Genomic DNA, 19,964 nt, shown 5'->3' with positions numbered 1-19,964 from the left:
TCTGGCTCGCTTGGATGCTGGCGATGACTCGCTATCGACTCGCCTCCAGCGCCGGAACGAAGACCTCCAAGAACAAGTGAAGCGGCTGACGCGCGTCAACCGGACCCTTCGGGCACACGTCAAGTTTGAAGACATGGGTCCAGACGTCCTTGTGCTGATCTCTGAAGGTTCGTGCCGGTTGCCAAGGTGTTGTGTCTTCTTGCGTGCTGGCTTGTGGTCTGACTCTGGGCGATGACACATTTCTTTGCCGATTTATCGACTGGTGAGTTGAACTTGGACCTGCTAGACATCAGCCAAGAGACTCGGCGAGTCCTCAAGGACATGCCGGCCAAAGCCGATCCATCTCGCACCGACGACGCCATTGCTGTTGACTTGACCCGCGCTGCGTTTCTGGAATCGGATCTCAAGGTGAGTCAACGCCGGAGGAGCGAGCAGCTGAGGCAAACAAAACTACGCCTGGAATACGTGCTGCTGATGTTGAAGCGGGCAGTGTTTCGCGTGTCGCGCTAGTTGGTCGCTCACGCAAGCGTTCGTCGCAAGAGGAGTCCAGTTCCCGGCGTCAGCGTGGTCGGTCAAGCTCTGTTTCTCGTTCGACGTCGCAGAAGCGGGGTTGATTTCTGTCCATTCGCCGCAGTTCGCCTACCACACGTCTGTCTAATAAGCCCCGCAGATCGGCCGAAAACTCAAGGCCCGCTGCCCCAGGGTCTCCTGCATCGTCGCCTAGTCGCGATGGTGGTCGTGAGTCCTCAGTGACGGCTCCAGGTGTCTCTCTGTCGGCCACCAAAGACCATGATCCCTCCGACGTGGATACGGAGGTTGCTGAGACTTCTGGAAGTGCTCCGGCGACTGCAACTCCCAGCTCCGAGTCATCGTCGCAAGTTCCAAGTGCTCAGAGTCGTCGTCACAAGTTCTAAGTGCTCCTGAGAGTCCGTCGTCCAAGGGTAAGTCGAAGAGAAAACCCAAGGGGTGATGGGCTCGCTCTCAACCTTCTGCTGGTCCACCAGCGTGCGCTGTCTTCGTGGGGCGTGCCGTGAATTCTTCGTCGGACAGCTCACCCGTCCTTCCTTCACACAAGCCTTCTTGTGTGGCGGAATCGTCGGACGAATATGTTGGGTCTTCAAGCGCTCCGTCTCAGCATGTTCATGCTGACGCTGGTACTTCTCTCGAGTGGTTCCCGAATATTAGGTCGGATGAAGAAAACTTGGTCGTGGGATCCGTCATTGAGTTGCCGGGGGAAACTCCTAGTTCCTATTCTGTTTCGGATCGCCTGGGTACTGAGTCGTCGGGAGCAATCCAAGATGCTGGTGTTGGGACTGTGGATGCGGTTTCCGCTCCACCGAGGACTCAGAGGCGTCCCCGTCAACAACGTCGACGCCCTTCTGTCCCACGCCAATCTGCTTCTTCTGGTTGGTTGTACGAAAGTCTTCGCTACCATTTCGTCCATACCTGGATCGGATCCCAGTTCCCAGCGCCCGCTTGCTGTGCCGCCACCGGTGCGTGGTCTGCCGCATCTCGTTAGGTTTCTAAGCAAGTGGTCAAGCGGACGGTGTCATACTTGGACCCGCCGTTCGTACTTCCTGGAGCGCTCAAGTGTTGGACTCAGATTTTGACTGCTCGACTACCCACCCCGCTGCATAGGGATCACCGGCTCTTGTCCAGTCCCGAAGGCATTACTGCATTTGGAGACTACAAGAACCCGGATCACCCGTGGCAGAAGTTGCGTAGAAGACTCCCGCTTCAGGCTTGTCTTTTTGACACTTTCGAGTTTCACTCGGCTTCCAAGGTTCCCCAGCGGTCGTCGCCGATGACTCACGTGAAAGGTTACTGGAGCAACTTCCGGGGTTATGGTGACCCGGATGACGCCGACTTGGGTTTCACGCTTTAGGAGCGCGATCACTAAATTCCGCCGAAGGCTGTGGAGCTCACGTTTTCCGCTGCTGCCGACAACTTGGAGCGCATGGGCTGGGCCCCAGAGTCAAAGTCCCGGATGCAGAAAGATCTGGACGCTGTGAGAGCGGCTTGGGCGAAGTATTTCGTGGAACGTAACAAGGGAAGTGACCGGCTCCAGGCCAAGATCCTCCCGTACATCTGGAAGTGGGGCAGCAGCAAGGACCCTTGGGTTCTTGGAGGTGAGGCCTGAGTTCATGTTCGAGCCGACCATGCCTGGCTATTCTCTCGTGTACCTGTCTTGGGAACCCAAGACTGCCGGCTGGTTGGCTGAAGTCGCAGCATTGGGTGCTGCAGAGCTGTGGCGGAACGGGTGGGTCGACGTGCCGGAACAACACCCCTACAGCACCACGTTTGGCTCTTGTAACCCGTCGGCTCCAATCTTCGTTCCAGCTGGTCTTTCGCGAGTCGACGTCGGTCGTCAAGTGGTTCCAAATTCGCCGCCGCAACCGGGTGAATTGAGCCCAGAATGGGTCGCTGAATTTGGTGATGCCCGTGTTACTGCAGCGTCTGAGTCTTCGCCAAGCGCTGGATCTGTTCCAGAGGAACAAGCTTCCGACACGGCTGGTGTTCCCGGTGACTTGGATCTGCTTGGCGTCCTGGCTCGTGCAGCTGTTGCTTCTGATCCTGAGTGAGTTGAAGTTGAGTTCAAGCGAGTCGTCGGCAGCGTCTTCTATCCGTTTGGCTCTCATTTCCAGTTTCGCTTCTGAGTTGTAGTTGATTTGCTGTCCGTCTCTGGTAGTATTTATTTTTTCAAATGCAATAAGGAGATGCCGCAGTAGCTGTTTTCGTCTGTGGTCTTGGGATGCGTTGCCCCAAGTACAGGTCCTCATAGTCGTGACTCATAGCCACCTAGTCTTCGTCGGCGACTTGAACCATCTGCAGGCGCTGTTCACTTCTTTTGCGCCGCAGATAATCGTAGAGGAGTCCACCGCAGGAAAGGTTAGCGCCTGGTCTGGTCACTTTGATATGCACTGGTGGCTGCCCGAGGCGCCATGTGCGATGAGTGATAGAGTCTTAGAACCCTCCACGCGCCCGATTAGAGGCCTTAAATTGAGGCCCCAGCAACACAAAGCAGGACATGGCGAGCACAGTACGAGAAGGGAGCCGTCCGGTTTTGAACTCGTTGCACAGTCACTCAATTCACGTGACGAGAACGACAGAAGCCCCACTCCCTTTCAAGACGCACTAAACAACGACGAGTTTCTGCCCCCCTCGACGTAAAATCTGCTGCTGACCGACGAAGACGAGGGGTTCCAACAGGTTTATATCCCACCACGCTCATGGGGCTACGCCGGTCTTCGCCCTCTGGACGAGTAAACGGGAATCTCACGTAGTTTTCACTGCATTAATCAACACTACACGAACTTTTCAATACTAGACAACTTTTGTTGTCATAGTTTCCATTGTATCGATGGCAAACGCCAAGCGATGTTGCCGCGTGCTATCATGGGCGAACGCCACATAGTATCCCTAGCACAGGTAAGATATTCCGGTAAGATTCCTTGCTTCGATTCGGCTGTCAATATCGTATGGCAGGTGTAGGTTCGTGTTGTACGCGGGCGCTCCGTAGTGGGCGCTTCTTAGATTCTCACCCACTTGTGCGTTAACGAACTTGTATGCGCCAAAAGCAGAAGATAACGCAAAACATTTGACACAAAACCAGCGAGCGGCGCATACAAATTCAAGAGAATCAAAAGCACTCTAAGAAACGTCAGGTCAAGGAAACTACAAAACAATCATTGCTCGACATGTTATTTTCCCTTTTTTCTGAGTTATCGTCGCCACACACCAAGTGGTACCCCATACGTATCCCATAGGCAACCTATGGAGAGGTAGAATCCGGGTCGAAGTACGGGACCTCGCCGTGCGGCGTCACGCGAACGGCATGACGGTTTCCCGGCAAGTAGTCGAAAGTAGCGTAGTGGAAGGTCGAACGGTTGTCCCAGATCGCCACCGCATTTTTCGTCCAGTGGAAGCGAACTTGGAACTCGTGGCCTTCGGCAACGTGCTTGTAAAGGAAGCGTAGCACGGCGTCTTCAAAGTCGGCACGCGAAGCTGTGCGTTAGTTGTCACAGCTAATCATAGACCTATTTAAGTGAAGAAACGTACCCGATTCAGATGACGACAAATTTTTGATGCGCTTCGTGAATGCAGCGTTGACAAAGAGTGCTTTGCGCTTCGTGACTGGGTGCGTACGTACAACGGGGTGCTCGAACTCAACCACTGGGCGGCGAACGATGTGTCCAGCTTCAATCGCATGGTCAGCTTGGCTCTGTGAATACATAAACAGTCAATGTCACAGACACAATAAGCAATTCGTAACGATGTTTACCTTCCCGCTGTGAACGGCAACAAGTCCCTCGATAAACTTCTTGAATGCTGGCGTGAGACGGTCGTATGCTTCATAGCCGCATGCCCAAAGCGTATCGCCACCGACATCAGGGGTCGTCAGCACCTTGAAAAGTGTGTAGGCAGGAGGCTGGCGCTCGTAGGACACGTCGGTGTGCCAAGCACTCACTGGGTCGAACTGGTGTCGCTTTAGCACCGCTGCACTCGTAGCAACGGAGTTTTCGACGACGAGCATCTCTGGGTACTTCTCCGTGTGGGGCAAGTTCTGCTGGATGTGCAGAGGGCCGTAGTAGCTCCCGAGATCCAGTTGTTGTTCGGCCGTGATCTTCTGATCGCGGAAGAACACCACGCCGCGCTGTGCGATCAGCAACGCCAGCTCGTCCTTCTGCGCGTCCGTCAGCTCGTGCAGCTGCAGACCCGAGATCTCCGAGCCGATCTTCGGCTCCAGGTGCGTCACGGTCGCGTCAGCCAGCAGGTTCTTGAACGTCGGGTCGGCCTTGAACGCGCGGTCCTCGTACGGGAGCACGGGGATCGGGTCGTATGTCGTAGGAGGGAAGGTGCTAAGCAGTTCCGGGTGCTCGAACTTGGCGTGCTGCACTTCGTGGAACAGCGCATTCTTCACCGGAGCCGCCGTAGGTGTCGTAACGGTGGCCACTTGGGTTTCAGAATCTTGGTTCTGCGGGGGCATAGTCAGCTGGGGCGCGATGCAAATCGAGAAGTGATCAGCAGTCTATTGCAGCCATGCGTTGACCCTTTAAGATGTGGTTGAAGCCGGTCTCATTACGGTAAGGCTGTAGCTCCTGTAATTGGAGATCTGTACATCCAATCAGGACAGGATGCAACAGCGCGTTTGCGTTACATGCTGTAGCTACAGGGATACTCTGCGAGGGATCCTGTTTACGCGCCAGTCTGACAAACGAACAGGTTATATTGTTGGATGTAAACTGAGAGTAGTCGTTTTTGGACATGCATGAAACGCGACCAATAGACCTCGAGGTCAGAAGCTGCCTACCCTGCACGGTAGGGCCTAGTTGCCCAAGCACAACCTTTGTTCCCTTTTCCGCCTGCTACTGATCGAGAGCACCATGACGATGACACGAGCTCAGCTACTCCCTTTATTCCACTACGGCTAGCACAATACGAAAGATTCCGAGTTGGACGATCGGATTCTGATTAAATGGGCAGATCGTGATTTTCGTGCAGTGAAAGTGACGGTAAAACTTGGTACGCGGTACCCAAGCGCCTGGAAGTTGTCCAAAATGGCGTGGTCCACGTCTTCATCTTCGTCACTATCAGGCAATAATGGACCGAAGTGATGACGCGCGCGCTTGCTCGCGCGTAAACTCTCCAGTTCCTGGAGCTGTAAGAAACCCCGACGAGCATTGCGCCTCTCTTCCGAGGCTTCCTCGGGGCGAAGGGAGCTCGAAGTCGGGCCAGAGCGGGCCGAAGAAAGCGAGGATCGGGTGCTGGGAGTGGAGCGAGCCATGATGATCGGTTGCGAGATGGGATTTTGAAGAATGACATGCAGCGACTGAGTGAAAAGCAGAGAGAATTCGCGCGATTCGTGCACGCACGAAGGAGCCGACCAAGTGAACGACTGATCATATCTTCTCAGCTCTTTCAATATCAATCCCTTGGTCAGCTCTCGGCCGAGAGATGAATACCCTAACATGTCGCACCTTCGTTTTCCCTGATTGCACAGCTCACCGCGTAGTTGTCAAATTCTGATTTGGAGGTCTAATGAGCCATTATCCCGGAGCCTGCAACGCACGCGGCCCCCCTAAAAATCTGCCACCCTCCCATGCGGTCGAAAGAAGCGTGCCCATAGCATGAAATGGACGCTATTCGTGTGTGGCTTTTCAAGGAGCCAGCTAAAACCAATTGCTCGGCAGATGGACCGCTAGCAATGCATCAGTATGCGTGATGAGTGTACGAGTACTGTTCTGGTGGCGTAGGCTTGTGCCGTCAAATGAACAGCGTGAGCGGGGTCGACGTGTATTTGCTGCACAGTGCTCAGAAAGGTAGCAGCAATTCCGACGGTACATGTGAGACACTGACACGCTATTGATAGTGTAACGGTATGCAAGCCCACCAAGTGCCGTCCACGGAGGCTCAGCTCCTATTTACTATCGACAACCTTGTTCGTGCTAGCGGAGGCTACAATATTGCTAGCGGAGACCATGGGTGCGCTGTCGGATAGGACTCGAGTCATTGGACGTATTATTGATTTGCTACGCATCCAATCATCGCCCGCGAAACCGTTGACACTTCAACTTGGCGACTGGCGTGATCGAGATGGACTGTATCAGGACCACCGCCAGAACGATACCCCCATACTCCCTCCCCCAGGATCTTATAGGCGACACGAAGCAGCGAGGCAAGAGGTATATGTTCAAGTCCCCGTTGCTGATTCCTGGTAAATTCGCATCCCTTTAGCCGCCCAGCTCTCAGTGAACGTATTCCCCAACTTGAGCTCGACCGCACCAATGCCCAAGCAGCCTGTCCCATCGCCGGTAGTTACGCCGAAGCTCTCGCCGGAAGTCACCGCCAGCTACGTGAGCACGACGCTGTGGGATCAGCGTCCGGCCAAGTACGCGCGGAGCGTGATGAAACACGTCTGTGTGTACCTCATCGTCCTCTCCATCTGCGAAGGCATCGCCGCGTTTGCCATCAGCAAGTCACTCAAGAACTTTTTCCAGAAGCTGGGCTGGTCCAACAAAGGCTCCACGTCCATGAAGCTCACGTACGATTCTGTCAGTCAGTTCACGTGTGTCGCCGCGGGATACGTGTCAGACGAACACATTGGCAAGTTCAAAACGTTCCTCCGACTAAGCAATCAATCGCAGTCGTCATTCGTGTTGTATTTGGCCACTCGAGAACAAACTTCCGTGCAAAGATGGTGGTGCTGGGAACACTGTTGTACACTGCCGCATTTTTATGTAACATCCTTGCCTCCGTCTTGTCGGATCAAGGGGAAGTCGCCATGACATCTCTTACGCTTCGGGAGTGATGATTGTAATTGCAACAGTTCTATGGGTGTACATCGGCCGCGGCCCCGCCTTCATGGTGAGTGCAAAGCAAGGTTTGGGAGGAGACTTCGACGCCAAGGTGGTGGGCGATGTCAAGAAAGTCATTCGGATTCTCCCTCTCAACGCTTTCAACGTATTTTGGTGGGTATGTCTGAACCAGCGTGGCAATAACCAATCGATCATCCAGCAAACCGATACTCGCCTCAGTAGCTCTCCTGATGCCAGTCAAGTCCCAGGGCCAATGTTCAACTCTTTAACCCTTTGGCCGCGCTGTTCTTCATCCCTTTCCTGGAGAAGGTGATCTACCCGCTCTACACAAAGCACGTCGGGAAGCCTCCGAGCCCATACGGAAAAATTCTTACCGGCTAGTGCGTCACCGTGGTGGCGATGTTTTGGACTGGCGCTTACGAAGTCATCCGCCGCGGTACTGACCCACTCACGTATGTGGACACGAACGGCGTGGAGCAGTTCCTACTCGATGACGATGGAGGTGAAGTCATGAACGATATTCCGTGGTGGACCACGATCCCACACTATCTGCTGGTCTCGCTTGCCGGCGCGTTGATCTGCATTCCGAGCTACGATTTAAACTACTCGGAGGTTCCTCAGAGCATGCGCAGCACTTCGATTTCGCTCGCGTTCTTCGTCAACTCAATGGGCAGCTCCTTGCTCTCCATCATCGTGTTACTCTTTGGCAAGTACATCCCGGCCAACCTGAACAATGGCCACCTGGAGTATCTGTTCTTCACACTCGGTGCGCTCATGGTCGTCAATATCTTCTTTTACGTGGTAGTCATGAACCGGATGAAGTTTGGAATAAATAGTAGCAGCACTGCCAAGGCGCAGGAATCCAACACTGCTTAAGGAATGCTGTCGCAGTTCCCGCGGCCTTCGCCGAGCACTCATCCGTCCGGCATAGTCAATTGGGCTAGCAATATAAATGAACGACACTAGCTATTGGGTATACATGTACTAGTTGTATCATCTGCACATTCCAGCGGGTCATCAATAGCTCTGGATCAGTTGCCAGCTCGTCGGATTCGTATTGGAGTTCTGAACAACACAGCCGAGGCATCCTCGGATTCCAGGGGATGGAGGCGCTGAAGGCCGGCCGACGACGTAAATGGATGTAGGACGATCAAGGTGGTTTAGAATTCATTAGCTTTTGTAAAACGAAGTGAATATATCTCACCTTTACTGCCAAAAACACAAAGTAAGCACGTGTACCCCCAGCCAGCGGCACGATTAGAGAAAAGGGGCCCGGCTCACTCAACGATGTGCATCTATTATCATCGATAAGCGCGTGTCGACGAATACGCCAAGCCACCACGTATTGGTGTACGCGCCAAGCCGTGCGCCCAGTCCGTCGCCCGTAGCGGACCACGCAGGACTGTTTGGAGGTCCGTTCTGAATTGCTTTGAAAGCTTTTCTGCCGCGATCGTAACGCCTTCCCTGGACAAGTTGAAGGGGTTGATGCCCAGTCCATCCCGGTCGCTGATTGTGCAGACCCATCTTGAGCACCGACACTGAACAAATCGAGCACACTAACTGGAGGCCCCCGCAGCCAATGCTACGGCTCCCCCAGCCAAACTGCCGCGAGCTGGGCAAGCCGCTACGCCTAATTGGTGGCCTTCGCTCGTGGTCAATGAGCCTAGCGTCGGCGTGATTTGCACGGCAGGACTCAACAACACATTGCAACCGCGCCGCCAACGAAATGCGATACGTTAGCTGAGCAGCAACCTCTACAACACGCCAAGCAGCACCCTTCCTCGTGGAGCCCAGGTACTTGGATTCAACGCTACCGAGACCCAAGAGCGCGGCAAGAGGGTCCAGTACTCTCACGACCACAACTCAATTTCACCTCTTGGGACAATATGGGAAAGAGCAATCCGCCGCAGTCACCACTGATCACCCCGCAGTCGCTAACGCCCGTCGTCACCGCCGGTTACAGCACCAAGCTATGGGATGCCAGAGCCCCCAAGTACTCCAAGAACGTCATGAAGAGCGTTTGCATTTTCCTCTGCGTCGTTACGTTTTGTGAAGAGCTCGCTGGATATGGCGTCAATCAGTCCCTCAAGAACTTTTTCCAGAAGCTTGGGTGGTCCAACAAGGGATCCAACTCCATGAAGCTCACGTACGACTCGCTGAGTCAGTTCGCTTGTATTGCCGCTGCGTTCATTGCTGATCAGTATCTGGGCAAATACAGGACTCTTCTTGGAGCTGCATCGTTCAGCTCGCTGGGCTTCGTGCTGATTGTGATCGCGGCGCTGCCTTCAGTCCTTGAGAATCAAATGCTGAGCAAAGTGCTTTTCTGCGCCGGTGTTTTCTTGGGTATCGCACTGAATCAGGTCGGCATTCGAGCCTTGTTGGTATCCTTCGGCGGTGACCAGTTCTCTCCAGCGTCTCCACCCGAGCAGCGAGCATCGTATTTCAGCATCAACTTTTGGTCGTCAAACTTGGGTGTCGCCATCAATTATGCTATATTCCCGTCTCTGAGTCTGTATGGTATCGGCGCGATTCCTGCCGACTACGGATACGTGGCTGTCTTCGCTGTTGGCTTGGCTCTAATGCTATCTATCATACTGAACCTGGTGTCTACCCGTTCTCGATACATCAATGTCCCGCCGACGAAGAGTGCGCTTGGAAGTGTGATCCATGTGGTTGTTCGTAGCTCGAAACACAACTTTAGCGCTAAAATGATCGTACTGGGTGCGGTCTTGTACTTGGCTGCGTTCTTGTTGAACATTATTGCGGCATTCATGTCGGACGATGGAGAGACCGGGCATCGCATCTCATACGTTTGTGGTGTCCTCATTGTCGTGGCCACCGCCCTCTGGATCTACTTCGGACAAGATTCATCCATGGTTGATGATGCTACGGATACGGATGGAACCGCGTTTGACCGGGAATTGATTCGCGGCGTCAAGCAAGTTCTCGTCATCTTGCCGTTCAGTGCGTTCAATATGTTTTGGTGGGTCTGTCAGAACCAACGTGGAAACAACCAGACTATCATTCAGCAAACGGACGTTCGTCTCGGCAGCTCCCCTGATTCAACTCAAATTCCAGCGCCAACAGTGCAATTCTTCAACCCAGGCCCGGGCTTGTTGCTTGTTCCGTTCTTCCACAACCTGGTCTACCCACTCTACGAAAAGTTTGTCGGCAAATCTCCGAGCAGATACGGTATGGTCGCGTCTGGCTACGTTGTAGCAATTGTTGCGATGGTGTGGACGGGTGTATTTGAGATTGTCCGCCGCGGTTCACCACTTCTCACCTACGTAGACGCGGATGGCGAAACTCAATACATCTACAACAACAACGGTGGACAGCCCATGAGTGATATTCGTTGGTACAACGCCATTCCTCAGTACGTCCTCGTGGCCGCGGCGACAGTCCTAATCCAGATTCCGACGTACAATATCGGGTACACTGAAGTCCCAATGGCTCTTCGTGGTGTATCTATTGCGCTTGGCCTCTTCATGAACTCGATGGGCAGTACGCTCTTGTCGGTGATCGTCTTGCTGTTTGGCAAGGATATTCCCGCGAATTTGAACGACGGCCACATGGAGTACATGTACTTCACAATCGCCGGGGTGATGGCGTTCAATCTTTTCTTCTATATCGTGGTAATGCAGAAAATGCAGTTCGGCATGATACCTCGGTTGGGGGAGAATCCTACAGAGGAGAAGGAGAAGGACGCACCCGCTTACAATCTCTCGGCTGCCCGTCACAGCGTCGACTGATGGGAAACAGTAGTTCTCTTAGTTGGGATACTTCATCCTTTGTTTGCAGTTCACAAAATTCAATGAAACTGCACGGTGTCATTTGCGTTTCCCTACAAATATTGTGTAGTGCCAATGAACTGCTAGGCATGCATTCTAAATTGGTGCGAGTGTATTTTCCGTCAGGTAGATAATAACCACCTTCCGGCAGAACCATCCACAAGTTTCTACCGAAAAAAGAATTCTCCACGCGTTTGATTAGCGATGTGTTTCTGAAATCCACGGAATGAGTTTGTAAATTTGTTCAGCTTCCAGACGAACCGGTAAGTCACCAACAGAACTGCATGTAATATTTAATCACTGCTCCGATGACTTGGGCTCAACTCGCGAGTTCTGAAGCTCAACTCCAAACCTCAGGAGGAGTTCAAGAGCGTTGATCTGGTGACGTTCAAACCAAAGTAACGGCTCGAATTGGTTCAACAGTCGTGAAACATAACTTTGAACCAATAGTTTGCACTTTGGTTGGTTTGGTTTGTTCAAGGCGTGCGTATCTCAGTTAGGCCAGCGTAAACTATTCCAGTTTTTCAATTCCTGACGTCACCATAGTGGCAATATTAATCTGCACCCATTCTTATACAACTGCAAAAACGTCATTTCGGTATTGGTGCACACGCAAACAGGAACTAGTTACTGCTCACGTAGTGATTGGTAGAACGGGCCGGCTTGCATAAAGCTGACGTCGAGTGCAATCACTCAAGGATGGTTGTTCTCAGGGTTCTCGAAATACGGAATCTCGCCGTGTGGGGTCACACGAACGGCGTGGCGATTGCCCGGCAAATAGTCGAAGGTGGCATAGTGAGCAGTCACACGGTTGTCCCAAATCGCTACTGCATTCTTGGTCCAATGGAAGCGGACCTGGAACTCGTGTCCTTGGGCGATGTGGTTGGTCAAGAAACGCAACACTGCGTCTGCAAAAAACGAAAACGTAGATAGTTCGTAAGTTCGCGTTTATAGATCAGCCTGGAACAGTTCGCCAATAGCCTACCTGACTCAGCAGCCGACAAGTTGTTGATGCGAGTAGTAAACTCACTGTTTACATAGAGTGCTTTGCGCTTCGTCACTGGGTGAGTGCGAACAACCGGATGCTCGAACTCCACGACAGGGCGGCGAAGGGTCCGGCCCTGCGCAATTGTAGCCTCCGCTTGCAGCTGTTCAATACGATGGCAATCCCGAATTCACCAGGAAGTATGCGCCAGGGTCCCTTTGTTTTACTCGTACCTTGCTGCTATGGATGGCCGTAAGACCCTCCACAAACTTCTTGAATACCGGTGTTAGGCGCTCATACGCCTCGTACGTTGAAGCCCAAAGCGTGTCCCCACCGATAGGTGGTGTCGTCAAGACCTTGAAACTTGTGTAAGAAGGTGGCTACAAGCAGCACAACAGTTAATACATTTGCTACGAGCACGCCTGCAAAATTCGGGATTTTTCGTTACCTGGCGTTCATACGATACATCACTGTGCCACACCCACTGGTTGAAGTGACGGTAGAGATTAGCCTCGAGGTGATCCTTGCTCGCCTCCACGGTATTTTCGACCACATGTACTTGCGGAATACCCTTCGCGTGCCCCACCGTCTGGTGGACGTGAAGCGGACCATAGTAGCGACCCAACTCCAACTGCTCCTCGATGGAGATCTTCTGGTCGCGGAAAAACACCACGCCGCGCTGCGCCACCAGCAACGCCAGCTCGTCCTTCTGCGCGTCCGTCAGCTCGTGCAGCTGCAGACCCGAGATCTCTGTGCCGATCTTCGGCTCCAGGTGCGTCACGGTCGCGTCGGCCAACAGATTCTTGAACGTCGGGTCGGCCTTGAGCGCGCGGTCCTCGTACGGGAGCACGGGGATCGGGTCGTAGGTCTTGGTGGGGAACTCGCTGAGTAGCTCCGGGTGGGTGAAGGGGGCGTGCTCGACCTCGCGGTTGAGGGCGTTCTTGATGGGGGCTGGCGAGGATGCCACCACGGTGGTGGAAGCGGTGTTGGTGTCGTGATTCTTGGGGGTCATGGCGCTTGAGTTGCAAGTTGGGAAGTGAGCTTCCACTTCGCTCAAAGGCGTTGCCATTGATAGTCGAGCCTTCCAACCCTAATGCATCTCGAGGGGGTACACACAACTCAATGCCTATGGCCGGAATGATGTCTGTGGATTACAGCAATTCCTGTTGGAGCGCATGGTGGCAAGAGCTACACGAAGCACTTCGGTGATCTGGGTTATCCTGTGGCGGATTGGTACAGCCGTAGTCCAGTTAGGGCAAGCGCTGGGGCAACGTCGTATTCGACGGCGGAGACCTTCAGAGATCCGGAGCTGTTTGGAGGTCTAACCAGCTGCTTCTTTGATAACCTCATCGTTTGCCAACGACCAAGATTTGATTTGCTCGCCAACTTGAACGAAATCTCGGGATGCGTTTACAAGAGGGCAACATTCCCTCGTGCGCCACCCATACAACTGGTGTGCCAGGATGGTCTCACGTACACCCTCGTGGATACAGCAGCCAATGCAAGCTCACGATTCGTAGTAAGTGGCACACCCGCCCCCAGCAGCATGGTCCATTGGTACCAGTACTCACACAAACGCCGTAGCTGTACAGTGTATCTAACTACACACACATCACATTCAAAAGTCTTCTACGATCGGTTGGATGTAACCCTCACAACTCGATTTTCGTGCTCTCGCAGCAATGAGAAAGAGCAGCGAACCAAGATCCCCGCTGACACCACAGTCGCTAACGCCCGTCGTCACCGCCGGTTACAGCACCAAGCTATGGGATGCCAGAGCCCCCAAGTACTCCAAGAACGTCATGAAGAGTGTCTGCATCTTCCTGCTAGCGCTGACATTTTGTGAGGAGCTATCCGGCTATGGCGTCAATCAGTCCCTCAAGAACTTTTTCCAGAAGCTTGGGTGGTCCAACAAGGGATCCAACTCCATGAAGCTCACGTACGACTCGCTGAGTCAGTTCGCTTGTATCGCCGCTGCGTTCATTGCTGATCAGTATCTGGGCAAATACAAGACTCTTCTTGGAGCTGCATCGTTCAGCTCGGTGGGCTTCGTGCTGATTATGATCGCGGCCTTACCGTCCGTTCTTGAGAATCAAATGATGAGCAAAGTGATTTTCTGCGTTGGGCTCTTCTTGGGTATCGCATTGAATCAAGTCGGTATGAGCTCGTTGCTGGTTTCTTTCGGTGGGGACCAATACTCTCCTGGTTCACCGCCAGAGCAACGGGATTATTTCTTCAGCATGAATTTGTGGTCGTCAAATGTGGGAGTCGCTATCAATTACGCTATATTCCCATCGCTGTGTCTATACGGTATTGGCGCGATTCCTGCTGACTATGGATATGTGACGGTCTACGCCATCGGCTTGGTCTTGGTACTCAGTATTATCGCCACACTGATGTCTACCCGTTCTCGTTACGTGCACGTGCCTCCCTCAAAAAGCGCTCTGGGAAGTGTGATTCATGTAGTTGTCCGCAGCGCTACACGCAACTACCGCGCAAAAAAATGATCGTGCTCGGTACAATCATGTACTTGATAGCATTCCTGCTAAACATTGTTGCCGCGTTCATGTCAGACGATGGGGAAGTGGGCCATAACATCTCGTACGTATGCGGTGTACTAATTGTGGTAGCTACCGCGCTGTGGGTCTATTACGCGCAAGACCCTTCGTTTATCGATGGTGCCATCGACTCTGATGGCGTCGAGTTTGACCGCGAGCTGATCGAGGGAGTGAAGCAAGTTATCCTCATCTTGCCGTTCAATGCGTTCAACACGTTTTGGTGGGTCTGCCAGAACCAGCGCGGCAACAACCAGACTATAATTCAGCAAACGGATCTGCGTCTTGGCCACTCCCCTGACTCAACTCAAATTCCGGCACCAACTGTGCAGTTTTTCAACCCTGGACCTGGTGTTCTTCTCGTCCCCTTCTTCGATTTGGTTATTTACCCACTTTACGAGAAGTATGCTGGCAAGCCACCGAGTGTATACGGCAAAGTGGTAGCTGGTTATGTGGTGGCAATAATCGCTATGGTGTGGACGGGTGTGTTTGAGATCATTCGTCGCGGCTTGCCAGTCCTGACCTACGTGGATGCAGAGGGAGTAACCCAGATCATTTTGAACAAAAATGGACGGGAGCCGATGAATAATATTCCCTGGTACGCAGCCATCCCCCAGTATGTTCTGGTCTCCACGGCCACAGTGCTGATTCAGATCCCAACGTACAACGTCGGGTACGACAAGGTCCCAATGGGCCTTCGGAGCGTTACAATCGCGCTTGGTCTTTTCATCAACTCCATGGGCAGTACACTGCTGTCGGTGATCGTGTTGCTGTTCGGCAAGTTTATCCCCGCGAACTTGAACGATGGCCACCTGGAGTACATGTACTTCGCTATTGCTGCTGTGATGGTTATTAATACTATCGCGTACGTCGTGGTCATGCAGAAAATGCAGTTTGGAATGGTCTCTCAGTTGGGCAAGGAATCCACCGAGGAGGGCGGCAAGGAGGTATCGGTGTCGAAGTTTTTTATTGGTCGTCCTAGCATTAATAACTGACAACGGAGTATTAATTGAGTACATCTGCTGGTGTTATCTTTGTTGCTGCAATTTCTCGAATTCTACCACAAGCGTGATGGTGACCTCCCACCCACATACTCCTGTAGTATATCAATTTCACCACTGCTCCCAAGCCTATTGTCACTCTACGGTACACAACTGAATAAACAAGGTTCTTGCCAATCTTCTTGGCCTTATGGATGAAGGTGAACGAACTTTTGCGCTTTCAAGCAGTACTTCTTAGTGAGACCTTTGACAAGGTCTCACTTCTACAGTACAACTGTCTTTGTACATACAGTACATGTATTCTTTTTTTATATTATTGTTTTTTTATCCGTTAAAATGTGACATCCAACCTCAAAACAGAAAGTTGTTGTTGCATATGTATGTTCAAGGCTCGAACTTCGAGCACTTCGCTGGGCTCGTGTTTTGAGGATAAACTATTTTGAAGACGTCCCTCCGATATTTCTCACTTCATCCTTGTAGCTCGGGACTCCCGAGTCGGGAGTACGGCTTTCAGGACATGCATCATCAATAATTTGAAATCTAGGAGTTTTGCCACTTCGGGAGAAAAAAACTGGCACCAGTGTGTGGGGGCACACTTGAGAAGTACTAGGTTAGTCACTACAACGTAGTTTTATTTTTTTTTTTTGGGGGGGGGGGGGGTACCTAAGCAACTTTTTAAAACGTAAAAGTCGCTGCCAGGGGCCTACATTTAAGCGTGGACTGATTCCTTTTCTAAAACCCGTGTACAGATCTGGTACTGCCCGTAGTTTGGACTGCACACCTGGTGTCTAGATGGCTAAATTCGGTATAGATCCGAGTAGCCACGTTGAAGCTGAAGATACCGTCACTCCTGCACTCCTACGCAGCGGAAGCCATGGCGCTAAGTATGCCTGCAGCGCTGTCTCCAAGAGTAGGCGAAGTGTACGCATGAAAGATCATTTCGGACGGGAGAGCGATATCACTCTAAAGTGCGAGAAGAACGAATCAAAGGATTCCAAGAGCAAACGCAGGGACAAGGGGTTTGTGGATCGCACGCTGCCCTGGCATCAGTGCGAGCTACGCTCGATCTACATCCTTCTAATTCACGTCATCCCGAGGAATACGTATGCGCTCCTAGACATCCATGAACAACCGAGTAGGAAATGAACACCCGCCACGTTGAAATCCATCCAAGCGACGAACTCATTTTCCGTATCGTAAATGTTTTCCCACAGTTTGTCGTGCGACCAGATCAATGACGTATCTGTCTTCGTAAGGCTATTTCACTGTCGATACTTTCTCCTTATGCCGTCTTTGCGACGGCTACGCCGTAGGGAGAACTAGTCATCGGCTCCACGTAGACCGTCTGCACAATGATTGCTTCAGCGAGGAGCAGCACATAGCAGCAACGCCAGGAAACATCGCTGCAGGGGTGCTGTTTGCTGTTTTAGCGATCTATACCTGCCCGAGCGGGGCGTACAGTACCCCCCTCCCCCGACAGAATCAAAATCTGCCTTGTCTAGAGGTGGCTGTTTTATGTCAATACGTACAAATTTGTAGCAGTAGCAGGTTTTCATTTCTTAAAAGCTTACCTAAAAGTACATTTTCGTAAGCTCACACTCTTCTCGAGACGACACACACACTACGCACGGCCTACTCTGCCAACCCACTCCAAGCCCTTCACGGCTTCTCGGGGTGCTCGAAGTATGGGATTTCACCGTGCGGCGTCACGCGAACAGCATGGCGGTTGCCCGGGAGGTAATCGTACGTTGCGTAGTGGACTGTGGCGCGGTTGTCCCAGATGGCCACCGCGTCCTTCGTCCAGTGGTAGCGCACCTGGAACTCCTGTCCCTGAGCGATGTGCTCGAGCAGAAAACGCAGGACAGCATCTAGGAGGACAGACAAGTACTAATTAGTACGAGATGCCAATCAATATCGTCCCACTTGTCACGTACCGGACTCAGCAGCCGACAAATTGTTAATTCGTGTCGTGAACTGGGCGTTCACGTACAACGCTTTACGACCAGTGACGGGGTGGGTGCGAACAACCGGGTGCTCGAACTCAACAATCGGTCGGCGTAGAGTCTGGCCGTTGGCGATGGCGCTTTCCGCTTGATGCTGCGTGACATCAAGAAGCAACCCATGAGAGCTGATCCACAAATGAGAACGTGAAAAACTCAACTACATACCTTGCTGCTGTGGATGGCAGTAAGCCCTTCAACGAATGTCTTGAACTGCGGGGTGAGGCGCTCATATGCCTCATATGCCGAGGCCCACAACGTGTCGCCGCCCGTGGGCGGAGTCGTCAGCACCTTGAAGCTCGTGTATGACGGCGGCTTTGATAACAACTCGTCAATGTTAGTTTATTTACCAAAATATTCACCTCGAAGTACAATTTTTACCTGACGCTCGTAGGACACATCACTGTGCCACAGATTCACAGGCTCAAGAGCCTGGGTCTTGATGCGTTTCGCGCTACCTTCGAGAGAGTTCTGAACGACGTGCACCTGAGGAATACCCGTCGCGTGTCCCACCGTCTGGTGGACGTGAAGCGGACCGTAGTAGCGACCCAACTCCAACTGCTCCTCGATGGAGATCTTCTGGTCGCGGAAAAACACCACGCCGCGCTGCGCCACCAGCAACGCCAGCTCGTCCTTCTGCGCGTCCGTCAGCTCGTGCAGCTGCAGACCCGAGATCTCTGTGCCGATCTTCGGCTCCAGGTGCGTCACGGTCGCGTCGGCCAACAGATTCTTGAACGTCGGGTCGGCCTTGAGCGCGCGGTCCTCGTACGGGAGCACGGGGATCGGGTCGTAGGTCTTGGTGGGGAACTCGCTGAGTAGCTCCGGGTGGGTGAAGGGGGCGTGCTCGACCTCGCGGTTGAGGGCGTTCTTGATGGGGGCTGGCGAGGATGCCACCACGGTGGTGGAAGCGGTGTTGGTGTCGTGATTCTTGGGGGCCATGGCGCTTGAGTTGCAAGTTGGGAAGTGAGCTTCCACTTCGCTCGAATGTGCCGCCTGAGAGGTAAAGAGCTGGGTGTCGTGCGACGTTCTCTTCGTGCACGGGTACAACTTCAACGTAGTACACGTGTTGCTTGGCACGGTCTGTGGTTGGGCATTGCAACTCAACCACTCGTGACACGGCGTGAGAGGCCGTCAAATGGACCATTGTCGACATTAGTTGAGCCTTTCGACATAGATGGGCCATTGATCACCGAGCGTCCATCTCCACGGTCATGTTCAGGGATTGGTAGTAGCAGTAAAAAGTGGGTAGTAGTATTACCGGTACTACCCAGGACTATTCGAGGCGGTCATACTCACACTAGTAGTGATTTTAGAAAGTAACTACTCATCTACTACTACTCACGGCTGCTCTTGCGCGCGTCCTGCTTAATGACCGCGATCTCGTCCCTGTTGTGCCTGAGTAGTACCTGTTTATCTGCACGTCTGCTATCAGTGCGGGCTCGAAGAGGCCCCATCACAATGCCCCCCCCCGTAGAGAACACTCGCTCCTGAAACGGCGATGACGATATCTTGCCGAGGTGGATGCGTGCTATCAGATCAATAGAGGGGAGTCGATTTTTACCTTCATCGCGGGACCACTTCAGTACGTCTCCTCAGCGCGGTTTGGCAAAGGTACGAAGTCGGAGTCCAGATACTGCAGACCGCGCGCTTAATCGTGCAGGAGGGCCAAGCTTTTTGCAGAGAATGATGCTGCTGGGGCGGCGGCGTCAACGTCTGGGTAGTCCGCCTGAGCACAATTCAGACAGCAAAATTTACTAGTCGTAATGTGAGTACGAAAAACCAGTCATAACACTAAAGAATATACGCATCGTACCTCTCGTTGAGTACCGAATTTGAACCTTCAAGCACACCAACAGCGCATAACATACATGTTATGTGGTGTATGAGCTTGGAACATACGCTACACGGATCTGGTTTGAGCTCGTCGCCCTCCTGGCAACCGTTCACAGCGCAGCCCATGTTTCGCGTGTCGGGTTATGACACGGTTTCAGAAATGGTGATCTTCCCCGAGCGACGAATCGAGAACCAGTCAATCTAGAATTGCAGTATAGGAGTCGTGGTTACTCGGTCAGGGTTAACTCATCAGTAGTACGCTAGGAGTACTATAGTAGCATTTTGAGTCCAGTAGATTACTACTTGTGAATACCACACTATACCGTAGTAGTAGTATTTCTTCAGTCTAAAATCGGGTAGTAGTACTTTTGGGTACTATTTTAGCAAGTACTACTAATTCCAGGTCATGTTTGGTGCGTGTCGCCCGAAACACATCGATTCCCTTGATGAGCCAGGATCAGTACGCAGGCACCACCGACACCT

At 52.6% G+C, this 19,964-nt stretch overlaps 6 protein-coding genes across 7 annotated transcripts; 3 read left to right on the top strand and 3 right to left on the bottom strand.

Annotated features, from left to right (window-relative positions):
• Positions 1 to 3,772: 3,772 nt before the first annotated feature.
• On the bottom strand, positions 3,773 to 4,987 carry IUM83_09281 (Poly ADP-ribose; the record flags this gene model as incomplete). The annotated part of the gene is made up of 3 exons (XM_067933711.1): positions 3,773 to 3,984; positions 4,060 to 4,222; positions 4,283 to 4,987. The coding sequence occupies 3 exons, from the start codon at positions 4,985 to 4,987 to the stop codon at positions 3,773 to 3,775; spliced, it is 1,080 nt and encodes a 359-aa protein (XP_067799803.1).
• A 1,798-nt stretch (positions 4,988 to 6,785) lies between these two features.
• Positions 6,786 to 8,192, top strand: IUM83_09280 (Proton-dependent Oligopeptide Transporter; the record flags this gene model as incomplete). The annotated part of the gene is made up of 3 exons (XM_067933710.1): positions 6,786 to 7,056; positions 7,328 to 7,473; positions 7,698 to 8,192. The coding sequence occupies 3 exons, from the start codon at positions 6,786 to 6,788 to the stop codon at positions 8,190 to 8,192; spliced, it is 912 nt and encodes a 303-aa protein (XP_067799804.1).
• Positions 8,193 to 9,202: 1,010 nt separating this feature from the next.
• Positions 9,203 to 11,068, top strand: IUM83_09279 (the record flags this gene model as incomplete). Of its 2 annotated transcripts, none has more annotated exons than XM_067933709.1 (1): positions 9,203 to 11,068. In XM_067933709.1, the coding sequence occupies one exon, from the start codon at positions 9,203 to 9,205 to the stop codon at positions 11,066 to 11,068; it is 1,866 nt and encodes a 621-aa protein (XP_067799942.1). The 2 variants fall into 2 exon arrangements, with proteins under 2 accessions (XP_067799942.1, XP_067799941.1); XM_067933708.1 differs by having other exon boundaries at positions 9,620 to 11,068.
• A 732-nt stretch (positions 11,069 to 11,800) lies between these two features.
• IUM83_09278 (Poly ADP-ribose) lies at positions 11,801 to 13,104 on the bottom strand (the record flags this gene model as incomplete). Its single annotated transcript, XM_067933707.1, has 4 exons — positions 11,801 to 12,015; positions 12,093 to 12,255; positions 12,326 to 12,472; positions 12,541 to 13,104. The coding sequence occupies 4 exons, from the start codon at positions 13,102 to 13,104 to the stop codon at positions 11,801 to 11,803; spliced, it is 1,089 nt and encodes a 362-aa protein (XP_067799940.1).
• A 670-nt stretch (positions 13,105 to 13,774) lies between these two features.
• Positions 13,775 to 15,642, top strand: IUM83_09277 (Proton-dependent Oligopeptide Transporter; the record flags this gene model as incomplete). The annotated part of the gene is made up of 2 exons (XM_067933706.1): positions 13,775 to 14,249; positions 14,666 to 15,642. 2 exons carry the CDS (start codon positions 13,775 to 13,777, stop codon positions 15,640 to 15,642), a joined length of 1,452 nt encoding a protein of 483 aa, XP_067800043.1.
• Positions 15,643 to 17,307: 1,665 nt separating this feature from the next.
• Positions 17,308 to 18,587, bottom strand: IUM83_09276 (putative taurine dioxygenase; the record flags this gene model as incomplete). Its single annotated transcript, XM_067933705.1, has 4 exons — positions 17,308 to 17,516; positions 17,583 to 17,745; positions 17,817 to 17,963; positions 18,030 to 18,587. The coding sequence occupies 4 exons, from the start codon at positions 18,585 to 18,587 to the stop codon at positions 17,308 to 17,310; spliced, it is 1,077 nt and encodes a 358-aa protein (XP_067800042.1).
• Positions 18,588 to 19,964: the final 1,377 nt, after the last annotated feature.

This window comes from Phytophthora cinnamomi (assembly GCF_018691715.1).
Source record: "Phytophthora cinnamomi strain GKB4 chromosome Unknown Contig3, whole genome shotgun sequence".
Classification (NCBI taxonomy): Eukaryota; Oomycota; class Peronosporomycetes; order Peronosporales; family Peronosporaceae; genus Phytophthora; species Phytophthora cinnamomi.
Note: the sequence above shows the minus strand (reverse complement) of the source record. Positions and strands in the feature narration are given on the sequence as shown.